Below are 16,319 nucleotides of genomic sequence, written 5' to 3' on the forward strand. Positions count from 1 at the left end.
AATGCAGCCCCTGCTTTATTGTTTAATCTGTCAGGAAGGAATTACAAAAAGTACTGCATGCTGTGTCCAGAGATGACAGAAGACGTTCAGGGACTGTTCTTAACTGCTGCCAAGATGTTGTGACTTCCCGTGTCCTTTTCAGCAGCTGTGGCATCACCCACGTAGGTGCTACATGTTCGGCAATGGACAACCAGTAGCTACGGAGAAGCAGGTCCTATGGAGAAACGGACCATCGATTCCCCCTCCGCCGAAGCTACACTGCCTTTCCAATCCATACTGCCTCAACTCCCAGCCTTTCACCTGAAGCCTAATTGAGACATTCAATCTCAATACCATCTCAATTTACATTTGTTGTTTGTTTTTCTTTTCATTGGCTTTGAGATGATTTTCTGTAATGCAAGTTAACAGCATTATTATTACATAATATCCCTAGTCGTTGTCTGTCATAGTCAATGTCTCCTTGAAGCTTGGCTCTGTCGGATTCAAGTTTATTATGTGAGCTGCAGGCATGTTGATAAGACAATGCACAGAAACACATTAGTCAAAGTACTGGAACAGACTTCTTAAGTGTGCACTTCCAAGTTAGGGGAGAAACGTTTCCACACAAAACGATGGACATGGGGTTTATTTTTCAGTCTTAAAAGTTTATAACAACTTCTGGATAACATAACATAAAAAATAAAATAAAAAAACTGATTTGAAAGAAAAAATGAATAAATGTCACCCCATGATGACATTACAAATTAAAAATAAGATTTGAAAAACAACATCACAGGAAGAATCTTCCCCCCACAGCTCTCCTCGTTGACCGTAGAATAGAAAAAGAAAGAATAGAACAAATTCTATTTGATTCTATTCTCGCAGTACGTAACATTACATGCATACCTACCACACGCTAGTTCATAGTGGGACAACCTAGACCAGTGTTAAGATGTGAATTCATATCAATAATATACATTTTCAGGAGTGGATTTTATTATCAACCTGTTATGGTTATGAAATCGGGTCATTTTCTAACCCCCCATTTAACTATTGAACGATAGATTACTAGTAGAAATCAAATACAAAAGCTTGAGTGATTGGCATTCTCATACACAGTACATGATCATAATAGGATAGGGTTTTTGATTGGTTGGCAGGGAAACACTGTTTACTCAGTTTCGTTGTCATGCCAATAGTTTTGTGAAATGTGAATAAAAAACCTTTTGGAGATAAAAATAATGAATGATGGAAAATAAACTCCCGCCCGCAGCCAAAGTGTATATACTTTTTTATTTTTAAATATATATATATATATATATATATATATATAAAATACTGTTTCATTTATAGACGTACAATATCTGAATGAGTGTGTGTATATGTGAGCGAGTGACAGCATGAGTGTGTGAATGAGTGCATGAATCAATTAAATGAGTGAAGACGAGTGAACAAACAAAATCAACCCAGAAATTCATAATATAGCTAAGTACCTGTTTTATGTCTTACAACTATAAAGGTGTTTTACATAATATACACATTTAATTACTTACAAAAAGAGAAACGAGGCCTAGAGTTAACAGGCTGGGAGAGACAGCAGTGTTAGTACCACCAAAGAGACAAAACAAGATCAAAAGAAAGAATAACAGAAAGATTGAATAAAAATGAAAACCTAGAAAAACGCAGTCTCGCTAAGAAAGCTCATCAGTGCATCTCTTCTCTTTGATGTTCCGACGTCAAAGTGCCGATTTGGTAACACGGAGACAACTCCACTCATTTGTAAAACACAAAAAGAAAAAAATGAAAGAAAAAATCAGTCTAAAAATGAAATGTTTGTACCACCCTCTGTACTGTACTGAAAATCTAAATATATATTTTTTCTTGTTGTTGAAACAAAATAATAATTTTGAATAAGATAAAAATAAAATGCACTTTTGCCACACAAGGCACCTTTCATGTTTTTTTTGTGTGATTCTTTTTGACGTACTTGAGGTATTAAAAAAAGAAGAAAAGACTAAATAGATTCATTTTTTCAACGTTTTTTTCTTTTGTTGCTGTGTTGCACAGTAGCACCATTTAAGTTGTTGTTTCCGGAAGACAATACACCATTGGAATTCCACCTTGTCACGGAGACATCATCATCACCACCCCTCCGCCGACGCCATGTTCGTTGTCGGTTGTCCCCAGCAACGGTTGCCGCTGCGCTGTTACGTCCTCTTCATACAGACCACACAGCGGCTGACGCGCGTCCGCAGGTTACCTGCTTTCAGCGTCTCCGACTGTGGCTTCCTGTTAGGGGTCAGGGGTTAGAGGTCAGGGTTTGGCATCACTGAATGGGCACTCGGATCTTTACATTTTATATGAAAACTACCCATCTCAAGCAAATAACTACATTATCTAATGCTTTCAGTGTAATTTCTCATTACTCAGGATCAATCAACCAATCAATTATTCAATAAATCAATTACTGAGGGGAAAAAACCCATCATAATCTCTGCAACATTCTCTCGTACCTGAACATTTCTGATTGGTCCACGGTGGCCAGCCAGAAGCTGTAGGAGTTGCCGTAGTAGTTGCAGGTTCCTCGACCGTGGCACTCGATGAAGGGAGCGCTCCGGAATTCCTCTAGACAGGAGCCAGGAGAGGCCAGAGCCTGACCCGAACCCTCAGCACCAGCACTAGTGTGCTGTTATGAAAAGAGAGCAGGAGGAAGAGAGGGAGAGGAGGAGGGGAGTGGAAGGGATTGGTGGAGAAAGGTAAATGTGTGTGTTCATATGGTGGCTTAAACACACTTAAAATGTCAAACTTGATTCCTGTGTGTGTGTGTGTGTGTGTGTGTGTGTGTGTGTGTGTGTGTGTGTGTGTGTGTGTGTGTGTGTGTGTGTGTGTGTGTGTGTGTGTGTGTGTGTGTGTGTGTGTGTGTGTGTGTGCGTGCGTGTACCATCATGAAGGAGTATCCGATCCACAGTGGTTCCCAGTAGCTGGGGCAGGTGGGGATCTGAATGGTCTGACTGTGTACAGCTATCACCATGGCAGGGGCCTCACACACTGCACACCTAAAACACACACACACATAGAGGAGTGGTTAAATACACACACTCAGACATGATCAAATCACAGTCCCCTATTGTATCTCGTCTCCTCTATATGCCCTCCGTCCCTCCATCCCTTCCCCCTCCCTCAATCCCTCTCTACCTGCTGATGTAAGGTTTGATGCCCTCTCCAGTGATGGGGGCCATAGTCATGGGCATAGGCGTGGGTGTGGACAGCCAATAGGAGTAGTCGTTACGGGAGGCAAAGTTACACACGTTATTGATGTTACAGAACATGAATGGCATGGTGCTGAACCGACGCAGGCAACTACCAGCAGTTCCTAGAGAGAGGGAGTAGAGGAAAGAGGGGCGAGAGGATGGGGAGAGATGAAGGGGAGGAGGGAGGGGCGAGAGGATGGGGAGAGATGAAGGGGAGGAGGGAGGGTCGAGAGGATGGGGAGAAGAGATAGGGAGAGGAGAGGAGAGGATAGGAGAGGAGAGGAGAGATAGGGAGAGGAGAGGAGAGTTTAATCATTTGTTTGGAAGATTTTCCAGCTTTGAACTATTTCCTATGTGTGTGTGTGTGTGTGTGTGCGACCACGCATGTGTGTGCAGGCGTCTTTGTGTCCCAGCTTGTATATATAACTCCAGTCTCCATCCTTACCCAGGTCCTGTCCGTGTGCCCTCTCGTTGCCCTGTACGTAGAGCAGAGAGTAGCCGTCGTAGATGAGGCTGGTGCCCTCTGGGCAGAGGGGGACGTCCTCGCCCTGGCTGTGTCTGGTGATCAGGAAGCCGTGCGCCACAGAGGCAGATCCAGATGGACCTGGGGGGCCCTGCAGGCCATCTGAACCAGGGGGACCGGGATATCCACGCTCACCTGGGAATAGGGGTTAGTAGGGATAAAAGACAAAGCATGGGGAACATTAACAACTCAATGAATTGTAACATACCATTGATTGATTACACCAATACCTCAGGCAGAGTAAAGTTCTTGGCAGAGTAAGATGTGCTATAATGATCAGTATAATCAGTAAGATGTGCTACAATGATCAGTAAGATGTGCTACAATGATCAGTATAATCAGTAAGATGTCCTACAATGATCAGTAAGATGTGCTACAATGATCAGTACAATCAGTAAGATGTGCTACAATGATCAGTATAATCAGTAAGATGTCCTACAATGATCAGTATAATCAGTAAGATGTCCTACAATGATCAGTATAATCTGTATGCTCAAATCTTTAAAAAAAATCAGTTTTGGAAGACTGACTGTCCAAACAGCGAGTTACACGTGTCCAGATTTGTGTCTGTTCAGACTTGAGTCATTTGCAGATGGTAATGGCGGGTGTGTGTGCAGTAGTATTGGCTGATTGGTAGTGATGCTCGTGCTCCCTCTCAATCAGAAGTTATGTAGCAAGCTAAGGTCACAACTACGCCTGCCATGGAACTCTCCCAGTTGCTTTGAATGTTCGAAATCGGGGTGTAAGAACACTAAAGCCTCAAAGGATAAGATGATCCACCTTTCAAAACAAGTCATTTTTGGCTAGCAACAACAGTCAACTAGTTAGCTAGGTAGCAGTTTAGCTTGCTAGCACATTCTCAAATTTGTTTGTAAACAATTAACAAGCTAGTAATACTAAGTTCCTGTCAAACTGTCAACAGAGTAGCTAGCATGCAACAATATATGCCAAAAAACAGTCTACAAACCACTTTAAATCAGATTGAACTGTTTAGACAAAAGTCACATGGCCAGAAATCTGATTTGTATCAAACTCAGAAAAATTATCAGATTAGAATCAAACTGCCAGTGTGAAAGCTTTAGATGTGCTATAATTAGGGATGTAACGATTCACCATATCGGTCCCCAATTCAAATGTTTAAGATACAAGTGCATCGGTCCGCGGACCCCAAACGGATTAAAATGTAGCATGCAATTTATTATGTGACTTGTTAAGCACATTTTTACCCCTGAACTTATTTAGGCTTGCCATAACAAAGGGGCTAAATACTTACTGACTCAAGACATTTCAGATATTCATTTTTTACTCATTTGTAAAAAAAAATCTAAAAACATAGTTCCACTTTGACATCATGGGTTATTGTGTGTAGGCCAGTGACACAAAATCGAACTGTAATCCATTTTTAATTCAGGCTGTAACACAATTAAAAAAAAGTAAAGGGTGTGAATACTTTCTGAAGGCACTGTACCTGCTGAACAGGGCTTACAATATATTTTATTTTAATAATAATTGATTGGATTTATATAGTGCTTTTCTACCAACTGAGGTACTCAAAAAACTTTACATAGTAGAGGTAAACTCACCTCATCCACCACAAATGTGTAGCACCCACCTGGGTGATGCACAGCAACCATTTTTGTGCTAGAACACTCACCACACATCAGCTGGATAGGCGAGGAGTAATATACAGCACCAGTCAAAGGTTTGGACACATCTACTCGTTTTTTCTTTATTTTTACTATTTTCTACATTGTAGAATAATAGTGAAGAGATCAAAACATTGAAATAACACATATGGAATCATGTAGTTACCAAAAAAGTGTTAATCAAATATTTTATAGTTGAGATTCTTCAAAGTAGCCACCCTTTGCCTTGATGACAGCTTTGCACACTCTTGGCATTCTCTCAACCAGCTTCATGAGGTAGTCACCCGGAATGCATTTCAACTAACAGGTGTGCCTTGTGAAAAGTTCATTTCTGGCATTTCTTTCCAACTTGATGCATTTGAGCCAATCAGTTTTGTTGTGACAAGGTAGGGTTGGTACACAGAACATAGCCTTATTTGGTAATAGACCAAGTCCATATTATAGCAAGAACAGCTCAAATAAGCAAAGAGAAACAACAGTCTATCATTACTTTAAAACAAGAAGGTCAGTGAAAATTTCAAGAACTGAAAGTTTCTTCAAGTGCAGTCGCAAAAACCATCAAGCACTATGATAAAACACCTTGAGGATGGATCCTAAACAACGTTTGCCGTGTTTCTGTCGATATTATGTAGCTAATTTTGAAAAAAGTTTGGCGTTATAGTTGTAGCATTTTTCGGTCGATTTGTCATGGTGAAGCATGGTGAAGAAACGGGAGCTTTTTCGCCTACAAAAATAAGTTTCTAGGGGTATTTGTGTCCTTTGCGTTATGCTAATGCATTTGAGGCTATGATTACGCTCCCGGATACGGGTTTGCTCGTCGCAACTGGTTAATAAATAAATGCAACATAATACAAAACAAGAAACACGAACAACGCACAGACACCTAAGGGAAGCATCAGTGTTTTTTTGTTTTTGTTTCAGTGGGAATGACGTCGGGTCCGGGAGCCCCTACAGGCTCTCATGCCTCGGACAGATCGCCAGGCTCTCCTGCCTCCGCCGGCTCGTCAGGCTCTCATGCCTCAACTGGATCGCCAGGCTCCCCTGCCTCAGCCGGTCTGTCAGGTTCCAGTGCATCAGCAGGAGTGACCGGTCCGCTCCTGATCTTGGTTGGCGTCCTGCTGCTGGAGCCGAACACGCCGGGGAGTGGGTACCCCGTCACGTATGCTTTCTTCGGCACACTAGGTCGACATGCTCCCGCGTCTCAGCCGGACTGACAGGTTTCCCGTGCCTCAGCAGAGGTGACCGGTCCGTTCCTGATCCCCGGGATCGTCATTTTGGTTGGCGTCATGCGGCCGGCTGAAGCCGCACGTCAAGGAGGGGGTACTGTCACGTGTGCTCCCTCTCCGACCTCTAGGTCACCAGGCTGCTCATTATGGCGCACACCTGTCACCATCGTTACGCGCACCTGTGCGTCGTCAGACTCACCTGGACATTCTTTCCTTGATTACCTTCCCTATATATGTCACTCCCTTTGGTTCATTCCCCAGGCATCATTGTTTCTGTTTCATGTCTGTGTGCGGTTAGTGTTTCTTGTTTTAGATTATGTTTATTTAAAAGTTATTTAAAGTTTATTAAAACACACTCCTTGAACTTGCTTCCCGACTCTCAGCGCATATCGTTACATCCACCACAGGAACGGAAGACCCAGAGTTACCTCTGCTGCAGAGGATAAGTTCACTAGAGCTACCAGCCTCAGAAATTGCAGCCCAAGTAAATGCTTCACAGAGTAACAGACACATATCAATATCAACTGTTCAGAGGAGATCGTGTGAATCAGGCCTTCATGGTCGAATTGCTGCAAATAAACCACTACTAAAGGACACATATAAGAAGAAGTGACTTGCTTGGGCCAAGAAACACGAGCAATGGACATTAGACCTGTGGAAATTTGTAACTTGGTCTGATGAGTCCAAATGTGAGACTTTTGGTTTCAACCGCCGTGTCTTTGTGAGACGCAGAGTAGGCGAACGGATGATCTCCGTATGTGTGGTTCTGTTAAGGGATTATTTTAATCAATAATGATGAATTATGTATACATTTCAATCAGGACTGACTAATCAGAATACTATTATGTTACTGTATAGACGTATGAATTTTCTTTAATTCCTAGTACTGAATATAATGTGTGTAAATATAATCAAGAATTAGAACAATGACTGTCTGTTCCTTGGTATAAATGAATGAACTTATCGTCAGACTGGCTAGAATGCTTAAATTGGTGTGGGACGATGTGGGAAGGCTTGAGATACTGCCTTTGTATCAGGGTGAAGAAGAGACAGGACAGTTCGAAAACTAATGACGTCATTTTCAGTTTATAACCTGTGGTAAACTGTATCGTGTTCAGTACTCTCGAGAATAAACGCTGCTGATTGATTTTGAGACTGGTCTCTGTCCATTTTATGCAAATAAGAGTCTTACAAATTCTTAGAAGTGGGCAGAGTGTTTAATTTAATTGGGTATTAAAACATGTAGGAATTTAATTCCAGTAACAGGTTCCCACCGTGAAGCAGAGAGGAGGAGTGATGGTGTGGGGGTGTTTTTCTGGTGACACTGTCAGTGATTTATTTCGAATTCAAAGCATACAACCAGCATGGCTACCACAGCATTCTGCAGCGATACACCATCCTGTCTGGTCCTTACGCTTAGAGGGACTCTCAATTGCTTTTTAACAGGACAATGACCCAACACACCTACAGACTGTGTAAGGGCTATTTGACCAAGAAGCAGAGTGATGGAGGGCTGCATCAGATGACCTGTCCTCTACAATCACCAGACCTCAACCCAATTGAGATGGTTTGGGATGAGTTGGACTGCAGAGTGAAAGAAAAGCATCCAACAAGTGCTCAGCATATGTGGAAAGTCCTTCAAGACTGTTGGGAAAAGCATTCCAGGTGAAGATGGTTGAGAGAATGCCAAGAGTGTGCAAACCTGTCATCAAGGCAAAAGGTGGCTACTTTGAAGAATACATTTTTTAAAATATAATTTGATTTGTTTAACACTTGTTTGGTTACTACATGATTCCATATATGCTATTTCATAGTCTTCACTATTATTCTACAATGTGTAGAAAATAGTAAAAATAAAGAAAATCCCTTGAATGAGTAGGTGTGTCCAAACTTCTGACTGGTACTGTATGGCAATTAGGAATGAGGGGGATGATTAGGTGGCCAAGACCACAGTGAGTCAGGAAACCCATTTAACATTCCATCCGAAAGACAGCACCCTACGCAAGGCAATGTCACCTTCACCCCCCTGGGGTATTGGGATCTCCTTAGACCAGAGGGAATAGTGCCCCTTACTGGCACTCCAACACCACATCCAGGACCAACCCTGCTTAGCTTCAGAGGCAAGCCAGCAGTGGGATGAAGGGTAGTACAGTATGCTGCTGGCATTGATTGTTCAGTTTCACCATCAGCAAAACTTTTGGTAGTTTTGCTTTAAACAATCAGTGCATATGGTAATTTTTTTAATATACAGGGTAAAGTTGATAACGAGGACAGCAGTCAATTTTGCAAGGTGCATTGCATGGCCTAAGTGAGAGGAGAAGAGAAGATCAATCCGTTAAAACTTCCAAACGGTCAAAACCATTCGATTTTGAGATGGAGGTGAACTCACCATCTGATTTAACAGAGCTTGAGAAAATCTACTTCTACAAAGTATTGTCTCAGGGGTGTGAGGACTGGTCTAAATGAGATATTTCTGTATTTCATTTTCAATACGTTTGCAAAAATGCGAATATTGTGTGTAGATGGGTAAAAATGAAATGATGTTTTACATTTTGAATTCAGGCTGTAACACAACAAAATGTGGAATAAGTCAAGGGGTATGAACACTTTCTGAAGGCACTGTATACATTCATAGGCTATATCATAGCTAATTTGTAAAAATATTGATACATCACTACCTCAAACACGTAACCTGCAAAAATGTGAAGTTAATTAGTGGGTGATGTTGATTTCAGAACCAAAGTGGCAGTACAAAAAACATAGGCTACATTGCCCCCCCTAGTGGTAGTGATAGTGGATAGTGGGGTGGTAGATGCCTAGTCTCCTTAATGGCTCGGCTCATGAGCCTGCATAATACATACACCATAGGCATACATCATTTATACATACACACACACTTTAGTGTCGCATGTATCCGGTCTCTAATCAAACAGAATCGCATCAAATCGTTTCAAACTGAAACGTATCGTTGAGCCCATGTATTTAGATACGTATCGAGTCATCTTGAAAGGGAAAGATGCACATCCCTAGCTATAATGATCAGTAAGATATGGTATAATGATCAGTAGCACTCACCTCCGTCATCATGAAGTACTATGGGAGACTAGTCAATCACCTCGAACCTACCTGACACCCTAGACCTACTCCAATTTGCTTACCGCACCAGTAGGTTCACAGACGACGCAATCGCAATCACACTGCACACAGCACACTGCCCTAACCCACCTGGATAAGAGGAATACTTATGTAAGAATGCTGTTCATCGATTACAGCTCAGCATTTAACACCATAGTACCCTCCAAACTTGTCATTAAGCTCGAGACCCTGGGTCTCGACCCTGCCCTGTGCAACTGGATCCTGGATTTCCTGACGGGCCGCCCCCAGGTGGTGAGGGTAGGTAACAACATCTCCACCCTGCTGATCCTCAACACTGGGGCCCCACAAGGGTGTGTTCTCAGCCCTCTCCTGTATTCCCTGTTCACCCACGACTGCGTGGCCATGCACGCCTCCAACTCAATCATCAAGTTTGCAGACAACACTATAGTGGTAGGCTTGATAACCAACAACGACGAGACGGCCTACAGGGAGGAGGTGAGGGCCCTCGGAGTGTGGTGTCAGGAAAATAACCTCACACTCAATGTCAACAAAACAAAGGAGATGATTGTGGACTTCAAGAAACAGCAGAGGGAGCAGCCCCATATCCACATTGAAGGGACAGTAGTGGAGAGGGTGGAAAGTTTTAAGTTCCTCGGCGTACACATCACGGACAAACTGAAATGGTCCACCCACACAGACAGCGTTGTGAAGAAGGCGCAGCAGCAGCAGCAGATATTCGCATCCTGTAGCTCTAACTCCAAAAGGATTTGGACACTGTAAAGTCCATGGAGAACAAGAGCACCTCCTCCCAGCTGCCCACTGCACTGGGGCTAGGTAACACGGTCACCACTGATAAATCCATGATAATCGAAAATTTCAACGAGCATTTCTCAACGACTGGCCATGTCTTCCTCCTGGCTACTCCAACCCCGGCCAACAGCTCCGCCTCCCCCACAGCTACTCGCCAAGCCTCCCCAGGTTCTCCTTCACCCAAATCCAGACAGCAGATGGTCTGAAAGAGCTGCAAAACCTGGACCCGTACAAATCAGCTGGTCTAGACAATCTGGACCCTCTCTTTCTAAAACTATCCCCTGCCATTGTTGCAACCCCTATTACCAGCCTGTTCAACCTCTCTTTCGTATCGTCCGAGATCCCTAAAGATTGGAAAGCTGCCGCGGTCATCCCCCTCTTCAAAGGGGGTGACACCCTAGACCCAAACTGTTACAGACCTATATCCATTTTGCCCTGCCTATCTAAATTCTTCGAAAGCCAAGTTAATAAAGAGATCACTGACCATTTCGAATCCCACTGTACCTTCTCCGCTGTTCAATCAGGCTTCCGTGCCGGTCATGGGTGCACCTCAGCCACGCTCAAGGTACTAAACAATATCATAACCGCCATCGATAAAAGACACTACTGTGCAGCCGTCTTCATCGACCTGGCCAAGGCTTTCGACTCTGTCAATCACCGTATTCTTATCGGCAGACTCAACAGCCTTGGTTTTTCTAATGACTGCCTCGCCTGGTTCACCAACTCCTTTGCAGACAGAGTTCAGTGTGTCAAATAGGAGGGCATGTTGTCCGGACCTCTGGCAGTCTCTATGGGGGTACCACAGGGTTCAATTCTCGGGCCCACTCTTTTCTCTGTATATATGAATGATGTAGCTCTTGCTGCGGGCGATTCCCTGATCCACCTCTACGCAGACGACACCATTCTGTATACTTCTGGCCCTTCCTTTGACACTATGCTAACTAACAATCCAAACGAGCTTCAATGCCGTACAACACTCCGTGGCCTCCAACTGCTCTTAAATGCTAGTAAAACCAAATGCATGCTTTTCAACCGTTCGCTGCCCGCATCCGCCAGCCCGACTAGCATCACCACCCTTGAAGGATTTAGGTTCCGACCTAGAATATGTGGACAACTATAAATACCTAGATGTCTGGCTAGACTGTAAACTCTCCTTCCAGACTCATATTAAACATCTCCAATCCAAAATCAAATCTAGAATTGGCTTTCTATTTCGCTCTCGTCGGCTGGCCCTCGCTACATATTCGTCGCCAGACCCACTTGCTCCAGGTCATCTATAAGTCTATGCTAGGTAAAATTCCGCCTTATCTCAGTTCACTGGTCACGATAACAACACGCACCCATAGCACACGTTCCAGCACGTATATCTCAACGATCCCAAAGCCAACACCTCATTTGGCCCCCTTTCCTTCCAGTTCTCTGCTGCCAGTGACTGGAATGAATTGCAAAAATCGCTGAAGTTTGAGACTTTTATTTCCCTCACCAACTTTAAACATCAGCTATCTGAGCAGCTAAGCGATCGCTGTAGCTGTACATAGTCCATCTGTAAATAGCCCACCCAATCTACCTACCTCATCCCCATAATGTTTTTTTATTTACTTTTCTGCTCTTTTGCACACCAGTATCTCTACTTGCACATCATCATCTGCTCATTTATCACTCCAGTGTTAATCTGGTAAATTGTAACTATTTGCTCCTATGGCCTACTTATTGCCTACCTCCTCATGCCTTTTGCACACACTGTATATAGACTTTCTTTTTTCTACTGTGTCATTGACTTGTTTATTGTTTACTCCATGTGTAACTCTGTGTTGTTGTCTGTGTCACACTGCTTTGCTTTATCTTGGCCCGGTCACAGTTGCAAATGAGAACTTGTTCTCAACTAGCCTACCTGGATAAATAAAGATGAAAAAAAAATGTAAAACCTCAGGAGGCTGAAGAAATTCGGCTTGTCTCCAAAAACACTCACAAACTTTTACAGATGCACAATCGAGAGCATCCTGTCGGGCTGTATCACCGCCTGGTACGGCAACTGCTCCGCCCATAACCGTAAGGCTCTCTGCACAACTCATCACCGGGGGGCAAACTACCTGCCCTCCAGGACACCTACACCCCCTGATGTCACAGGAAGGCCAAAAAGATCATCAAGGACAACAACCACCCGAGCCACTGCCTGTTCACCCCGCTATCATCCAGAAGGCGAGGTCAGTACAGGTGCATCAAAGCAGGGACCGAGAGAATGAAAACCAGCTTCTAACTCAAGGCCATCAGACTGTTAAACAGCCATCACTGACATTGAGTGGCTGCTGCCAACATACTGACTCAACTCTAGCCACTTTAATAATGGAAAAATGTATGTAATTAATGTATCACTAGCCACTTTAAACAATGCCACTTTATATAATGTTTACATACCCTACATTACTCATCTCATATGCATATACTGTACTCTATACCATCTACTGCATCTTGCCTATGCCATTCGGCCATTACTCATTCATATATTTATATGTACATATTCTTATTTATTCCTTTACACTTGTGTGTATAAGGTAGTTGTAAGTGAAATTGTTAGGTTAGATTACTTGTTAGTATTACTGCATGGTCGGAACTAGAAGCACAAGCATTTCGCTACACTCGCATTAACGTCTGCTAACCATGTGTATGTGACAAATAACCTTTGATTCGATTTGAAGATGTGTTATAATGATATTGTATGTGTCAATATTAATAATGGTTCCAACATGAAGGAACATTTGGCCAAACTATGGTTTTCTCTGACAGATCTGGGTTAAAATGTGAAACACACTACATGACCAAAAGTATGTAGAAGCCTGCTTGTCGAACATCTCATTCCAAAATAATGGCCATTTACATGGAGTTGGTCCCCCCGTTGCTGCTTAACAGCCTGTACTCTTCCACTAGATGTTGGAACATTGCTGTGGGGACTGGCTTCCATTCAGTCATAAGAGCATTAGTGAGGAAGGGCACTGATTTTGGGCAATTAGGCCTGGCTCGCAGTCGTCATTCCAATTCATTCCAAAGGTATTCGATGGGGTTGAGGTCAGGGCTTTGTGCAGGCCAGTCAAGTTCTTCCACACTGATCTCGACAAACCACTTCTGTATGGACCTCGCTTTGCGCACAGGGGCATTGTCAAGCTGGAACAGAAAAGGGCCTTCCGCAAACTGTTGCCACAAAGTTCCAGAGTCCAGAGTCCAATGCTGGCGAGCCTTAACCAACTCCAGCTGAACACTTGGCATTGCGAATGGTCGGCTGCTCGGCCATGGAAACCCATTTCATGAAGCTCCTGATGAACAGTTCTTGTGCTGACGTTGCTTCCAGAGGCAGTTTGGAACTCGGTAGTGAGTGTTGTAACCGAGGACAGATTATTTTTTACGCGCTACGCACTTCAGCACTCAGCGTTCTCATTCAGTGAGCTTGTGTGACCTACCAATTCACGGCTGAGCCGTTGTTGCTCCTAGCCGTTTCCACTTCGCAATAACAGCACTTGACCGGGGCAGTTCTAGCAGAGCAGAAATCTGATGAACTGACTTGTTGCAAAGGTGGAATCCTATGTCAGTGTCAAGTTGAAAGTCACTGATCTCTTCAGTAAGGCCATTCTACTGCCAATATTTGTTTATGGAGATTGCGTGGCTGTGTGCTCGGTTTTATACACCTGTCAACAACGGGTGTGGCTGAAATAGCTGAATCCTCTAAATTTGAAGGGGTGTCCACATGCTTTTGTATATATAGTGTACTTTTCTAATACTTGATTTGGTTTGGCAGGTACAATGGACCCAATGAAATAGTCCCAAAAGTGCAAAGTCATGGCTAAATCAAAGGCACCTCAATGTATTTGACTAAGGTCTGTCTCATTCTTGTTTGTCCAGTCAATTAACTCACTGAACTCAATGAACAATACTATATCTAGGTTGACTTGATTTGAGTTTATTTTACACTTCTAGAGTTACGTATTGTAATGACTATTGACTAATACTATATGATTACTAACTGATATACACAATGGAAGGTTAGGTCTGTGTAAGAGAGATTTGAATTACCTGGCTGTCCGGCGGGTCCTGGGTCTCCCTTGCGGCCGGAGGCTCCACTGAATCCTGGGGGTCCCTCAGGACCGGAGTCTCCTGGCTGACCGGGCTGACCTGGAACAGACCAGAGGACTCATCAGTGACCTCATATACCTCCCAAGTGGAAATCTCTCTTCGCTAGCTCTAGTAATTAGCTAATGATAACGAACTGCAGGTAACTGCAGCTTTAAGCATCCTCTGGTAAGTATTAAGCTAATTATGAACTGAATATAAATCTCTCCTATGGCAAACAGACACTGGGTGTGACAGTCCACTGACCTGAGAGTCCCTCCAGCCCGGGGGGTCCTGTGGCGCCACGGCCGCCTGGTAGACCTGAAGGGCCAGGGGAGCCACGCTCTCCCTTCAGCACGATGGGGGCTGGAGCAAAACCTGGGTCACCTGGGGGTCCTGAGATCAAAGATGACAACGAGAGAGGTTTCAGAGAAGAGGAGCGGGGTACACCAGAGATGGCAGTCAGAGTTTTTGGGAGTGTGTGTAGGTGTTTGGCAGGGTGTGTCTATGTGTGTGTGTGTGTGTGTGTGTGTGTGTGTGTGCCTGCGCAGAGGTGATGAGGGGTGAAGACTCACCAGCAGGGCCTCCATCTCCGGGGTCTCCAGGGAGACCAGATGGTCCAGGGATTCCAGAATCTCCCTTTGGTCCTGGGGTAGAGATGTAGAGAGAGAGGGGGGGAGGAAAGAGAGAGGAAGGGAGTAGTGAGAGAGGTGGAGAGGAAGGGAAATAAGGGAGATGAGGGAATATTGTCAACAGAGATACCTATGATGGGACATTCACATATACCAGTGGTCACAAACCTTTAAAAAATTCAAGCCGAGAACAACCACTCAGATTAATTTTTAATTTTTTACATGACTTAAAAAACTTAAGCCTAACATTAACCAATTAAAAACAGTTTTGCAGAAATTATGTTTGGCCCAATACATTATCACGGCATATTGGCTACACTTGAATTGCCCTGCCAATATTGTTCTTCTCAGACCATTTTGAAATGTTATTTACACGTTTTAGGTATATGATCACACTGGTAATATATCATTAGTTGTATTACTTGTGAGGCACAAATCTGTCGTTCTGCCCCTGAACAGGCAGTTAACCCACTGTTGCCAGGCCGTCATTGATAATAAGAATGTGTTCTTAACTGACTTGCCTGGTTAAATAAAGGTAAACAAAATTATAATAAAAAAGGCGCAGCTGAGTGAGCATAATAATACACTTTTTTTCTTATGGACTTATGGATTTGAAAGTCTTGAAATCTCATATTTTCAACCTTGCTGTGCATTCTAGATAGACACAGTGATCTGAGCTATCTGATTGGCCAGTGGTAGGCCTATAGGTACACTTGATTTGCTCTCTGGACCTCTTGGCGGGGTTCTACCTTCAGACACATGAAATGGTTCAAAATGTAAACACTTTGCCTTATCGGTACTAGGGCTGCTGAATCAAGTGCACCTAACACCAACAGTGCGAAACTCATTTTTTAAAAATCGATCGACTAGGAATGGTGATCGACTAGGAATGGGAATGTTATTCCTGACTGACCTGGGAATCCGGGAACTCCAGGCAGTCCGATGTCTCCCTTCAACCCTTTGGCACCAGGAATGCCAGCATTACCCTGGTCACATGATAGGAGAGAGGTCAGGGGTCATGTAATATCCCAATCCCAGATGGAATTTTAAATTTACTT

At 43.6% G+C, this 16,319-nt stretch overlaps 1 protein-coding gene across 2 annotated transcripts in view; it reads right to left on the bottom strand.

Moving 5' to 3' along the window:
* Positions 1 to 609: 609 nt before the first annotated feature.
* The window catches only part of LOC109896875 (collagen alpha-5(IV) chain), an 84,976-nt gene continuing 69,266 nt past the window's right edge, over positions 610 to 16,319 (bottom strand). For both annotated transcript variants that reach the window (XM_020491300.2, XM_020491299.2), the window contains 9 exons: positions 16,175 to 16,247; positions 15,205 to 15,276; positions 14,897 to 15,025; positions 14,594 to 14,692; positions 3,676 to 3,888; positions 3,175 to 3,352; positions 2,921 to 3,035; positions 2,493 to 2,665; positions 610 to 2,268 (listed from right to left, as the gene is read on the bottom strand). In XM_020491300.2, the coding sequence (XP_020346889.2) occupies positions 2,187 to 2,268; positions 2,493 to 2,665; positions 2,921 to 3,035; positions 3,175 to 3,352; positions 3,676 to 3,888; positions 14,594 to 14,692; positions 14,897 to 15,025; positions 15,205 to 15,276; positions 16,175 to 16,247 (1,134 nt within the window). In that variant the 3' untranslated portion in view covers positions 610 to 2,186. The remainder of the gene's footprint in view (positions 2,269 to 2,492; positions 2,666 to 2,920; positions 3,036 to 3,174; positions 3,353 to 3,675; positions 3,889 to 14,593; positions 14,693 to 14,896; positions 15,026 to 15,204; positions 15,277 to 16,174; positions 16,248 to 16,319) is intronic.

The sequence above is a fragment of the Oncorhynchus kisutch genome, linkage group LG9 (genome assembly GCF_002021735.2).
Source record: "Oncorhynchus kisutch isolate 150728-3 linkage group LG9, Okis_V2, whole genome shotgun sequence".
In the NCBI taxonomy this organism is placed as follows: Eukaryota; Metazoa; Chordata; class Actinopteri; order Salmoniformes; family Salmonidae; genus Oncorhynchus; species Oncorhynchus kisutch.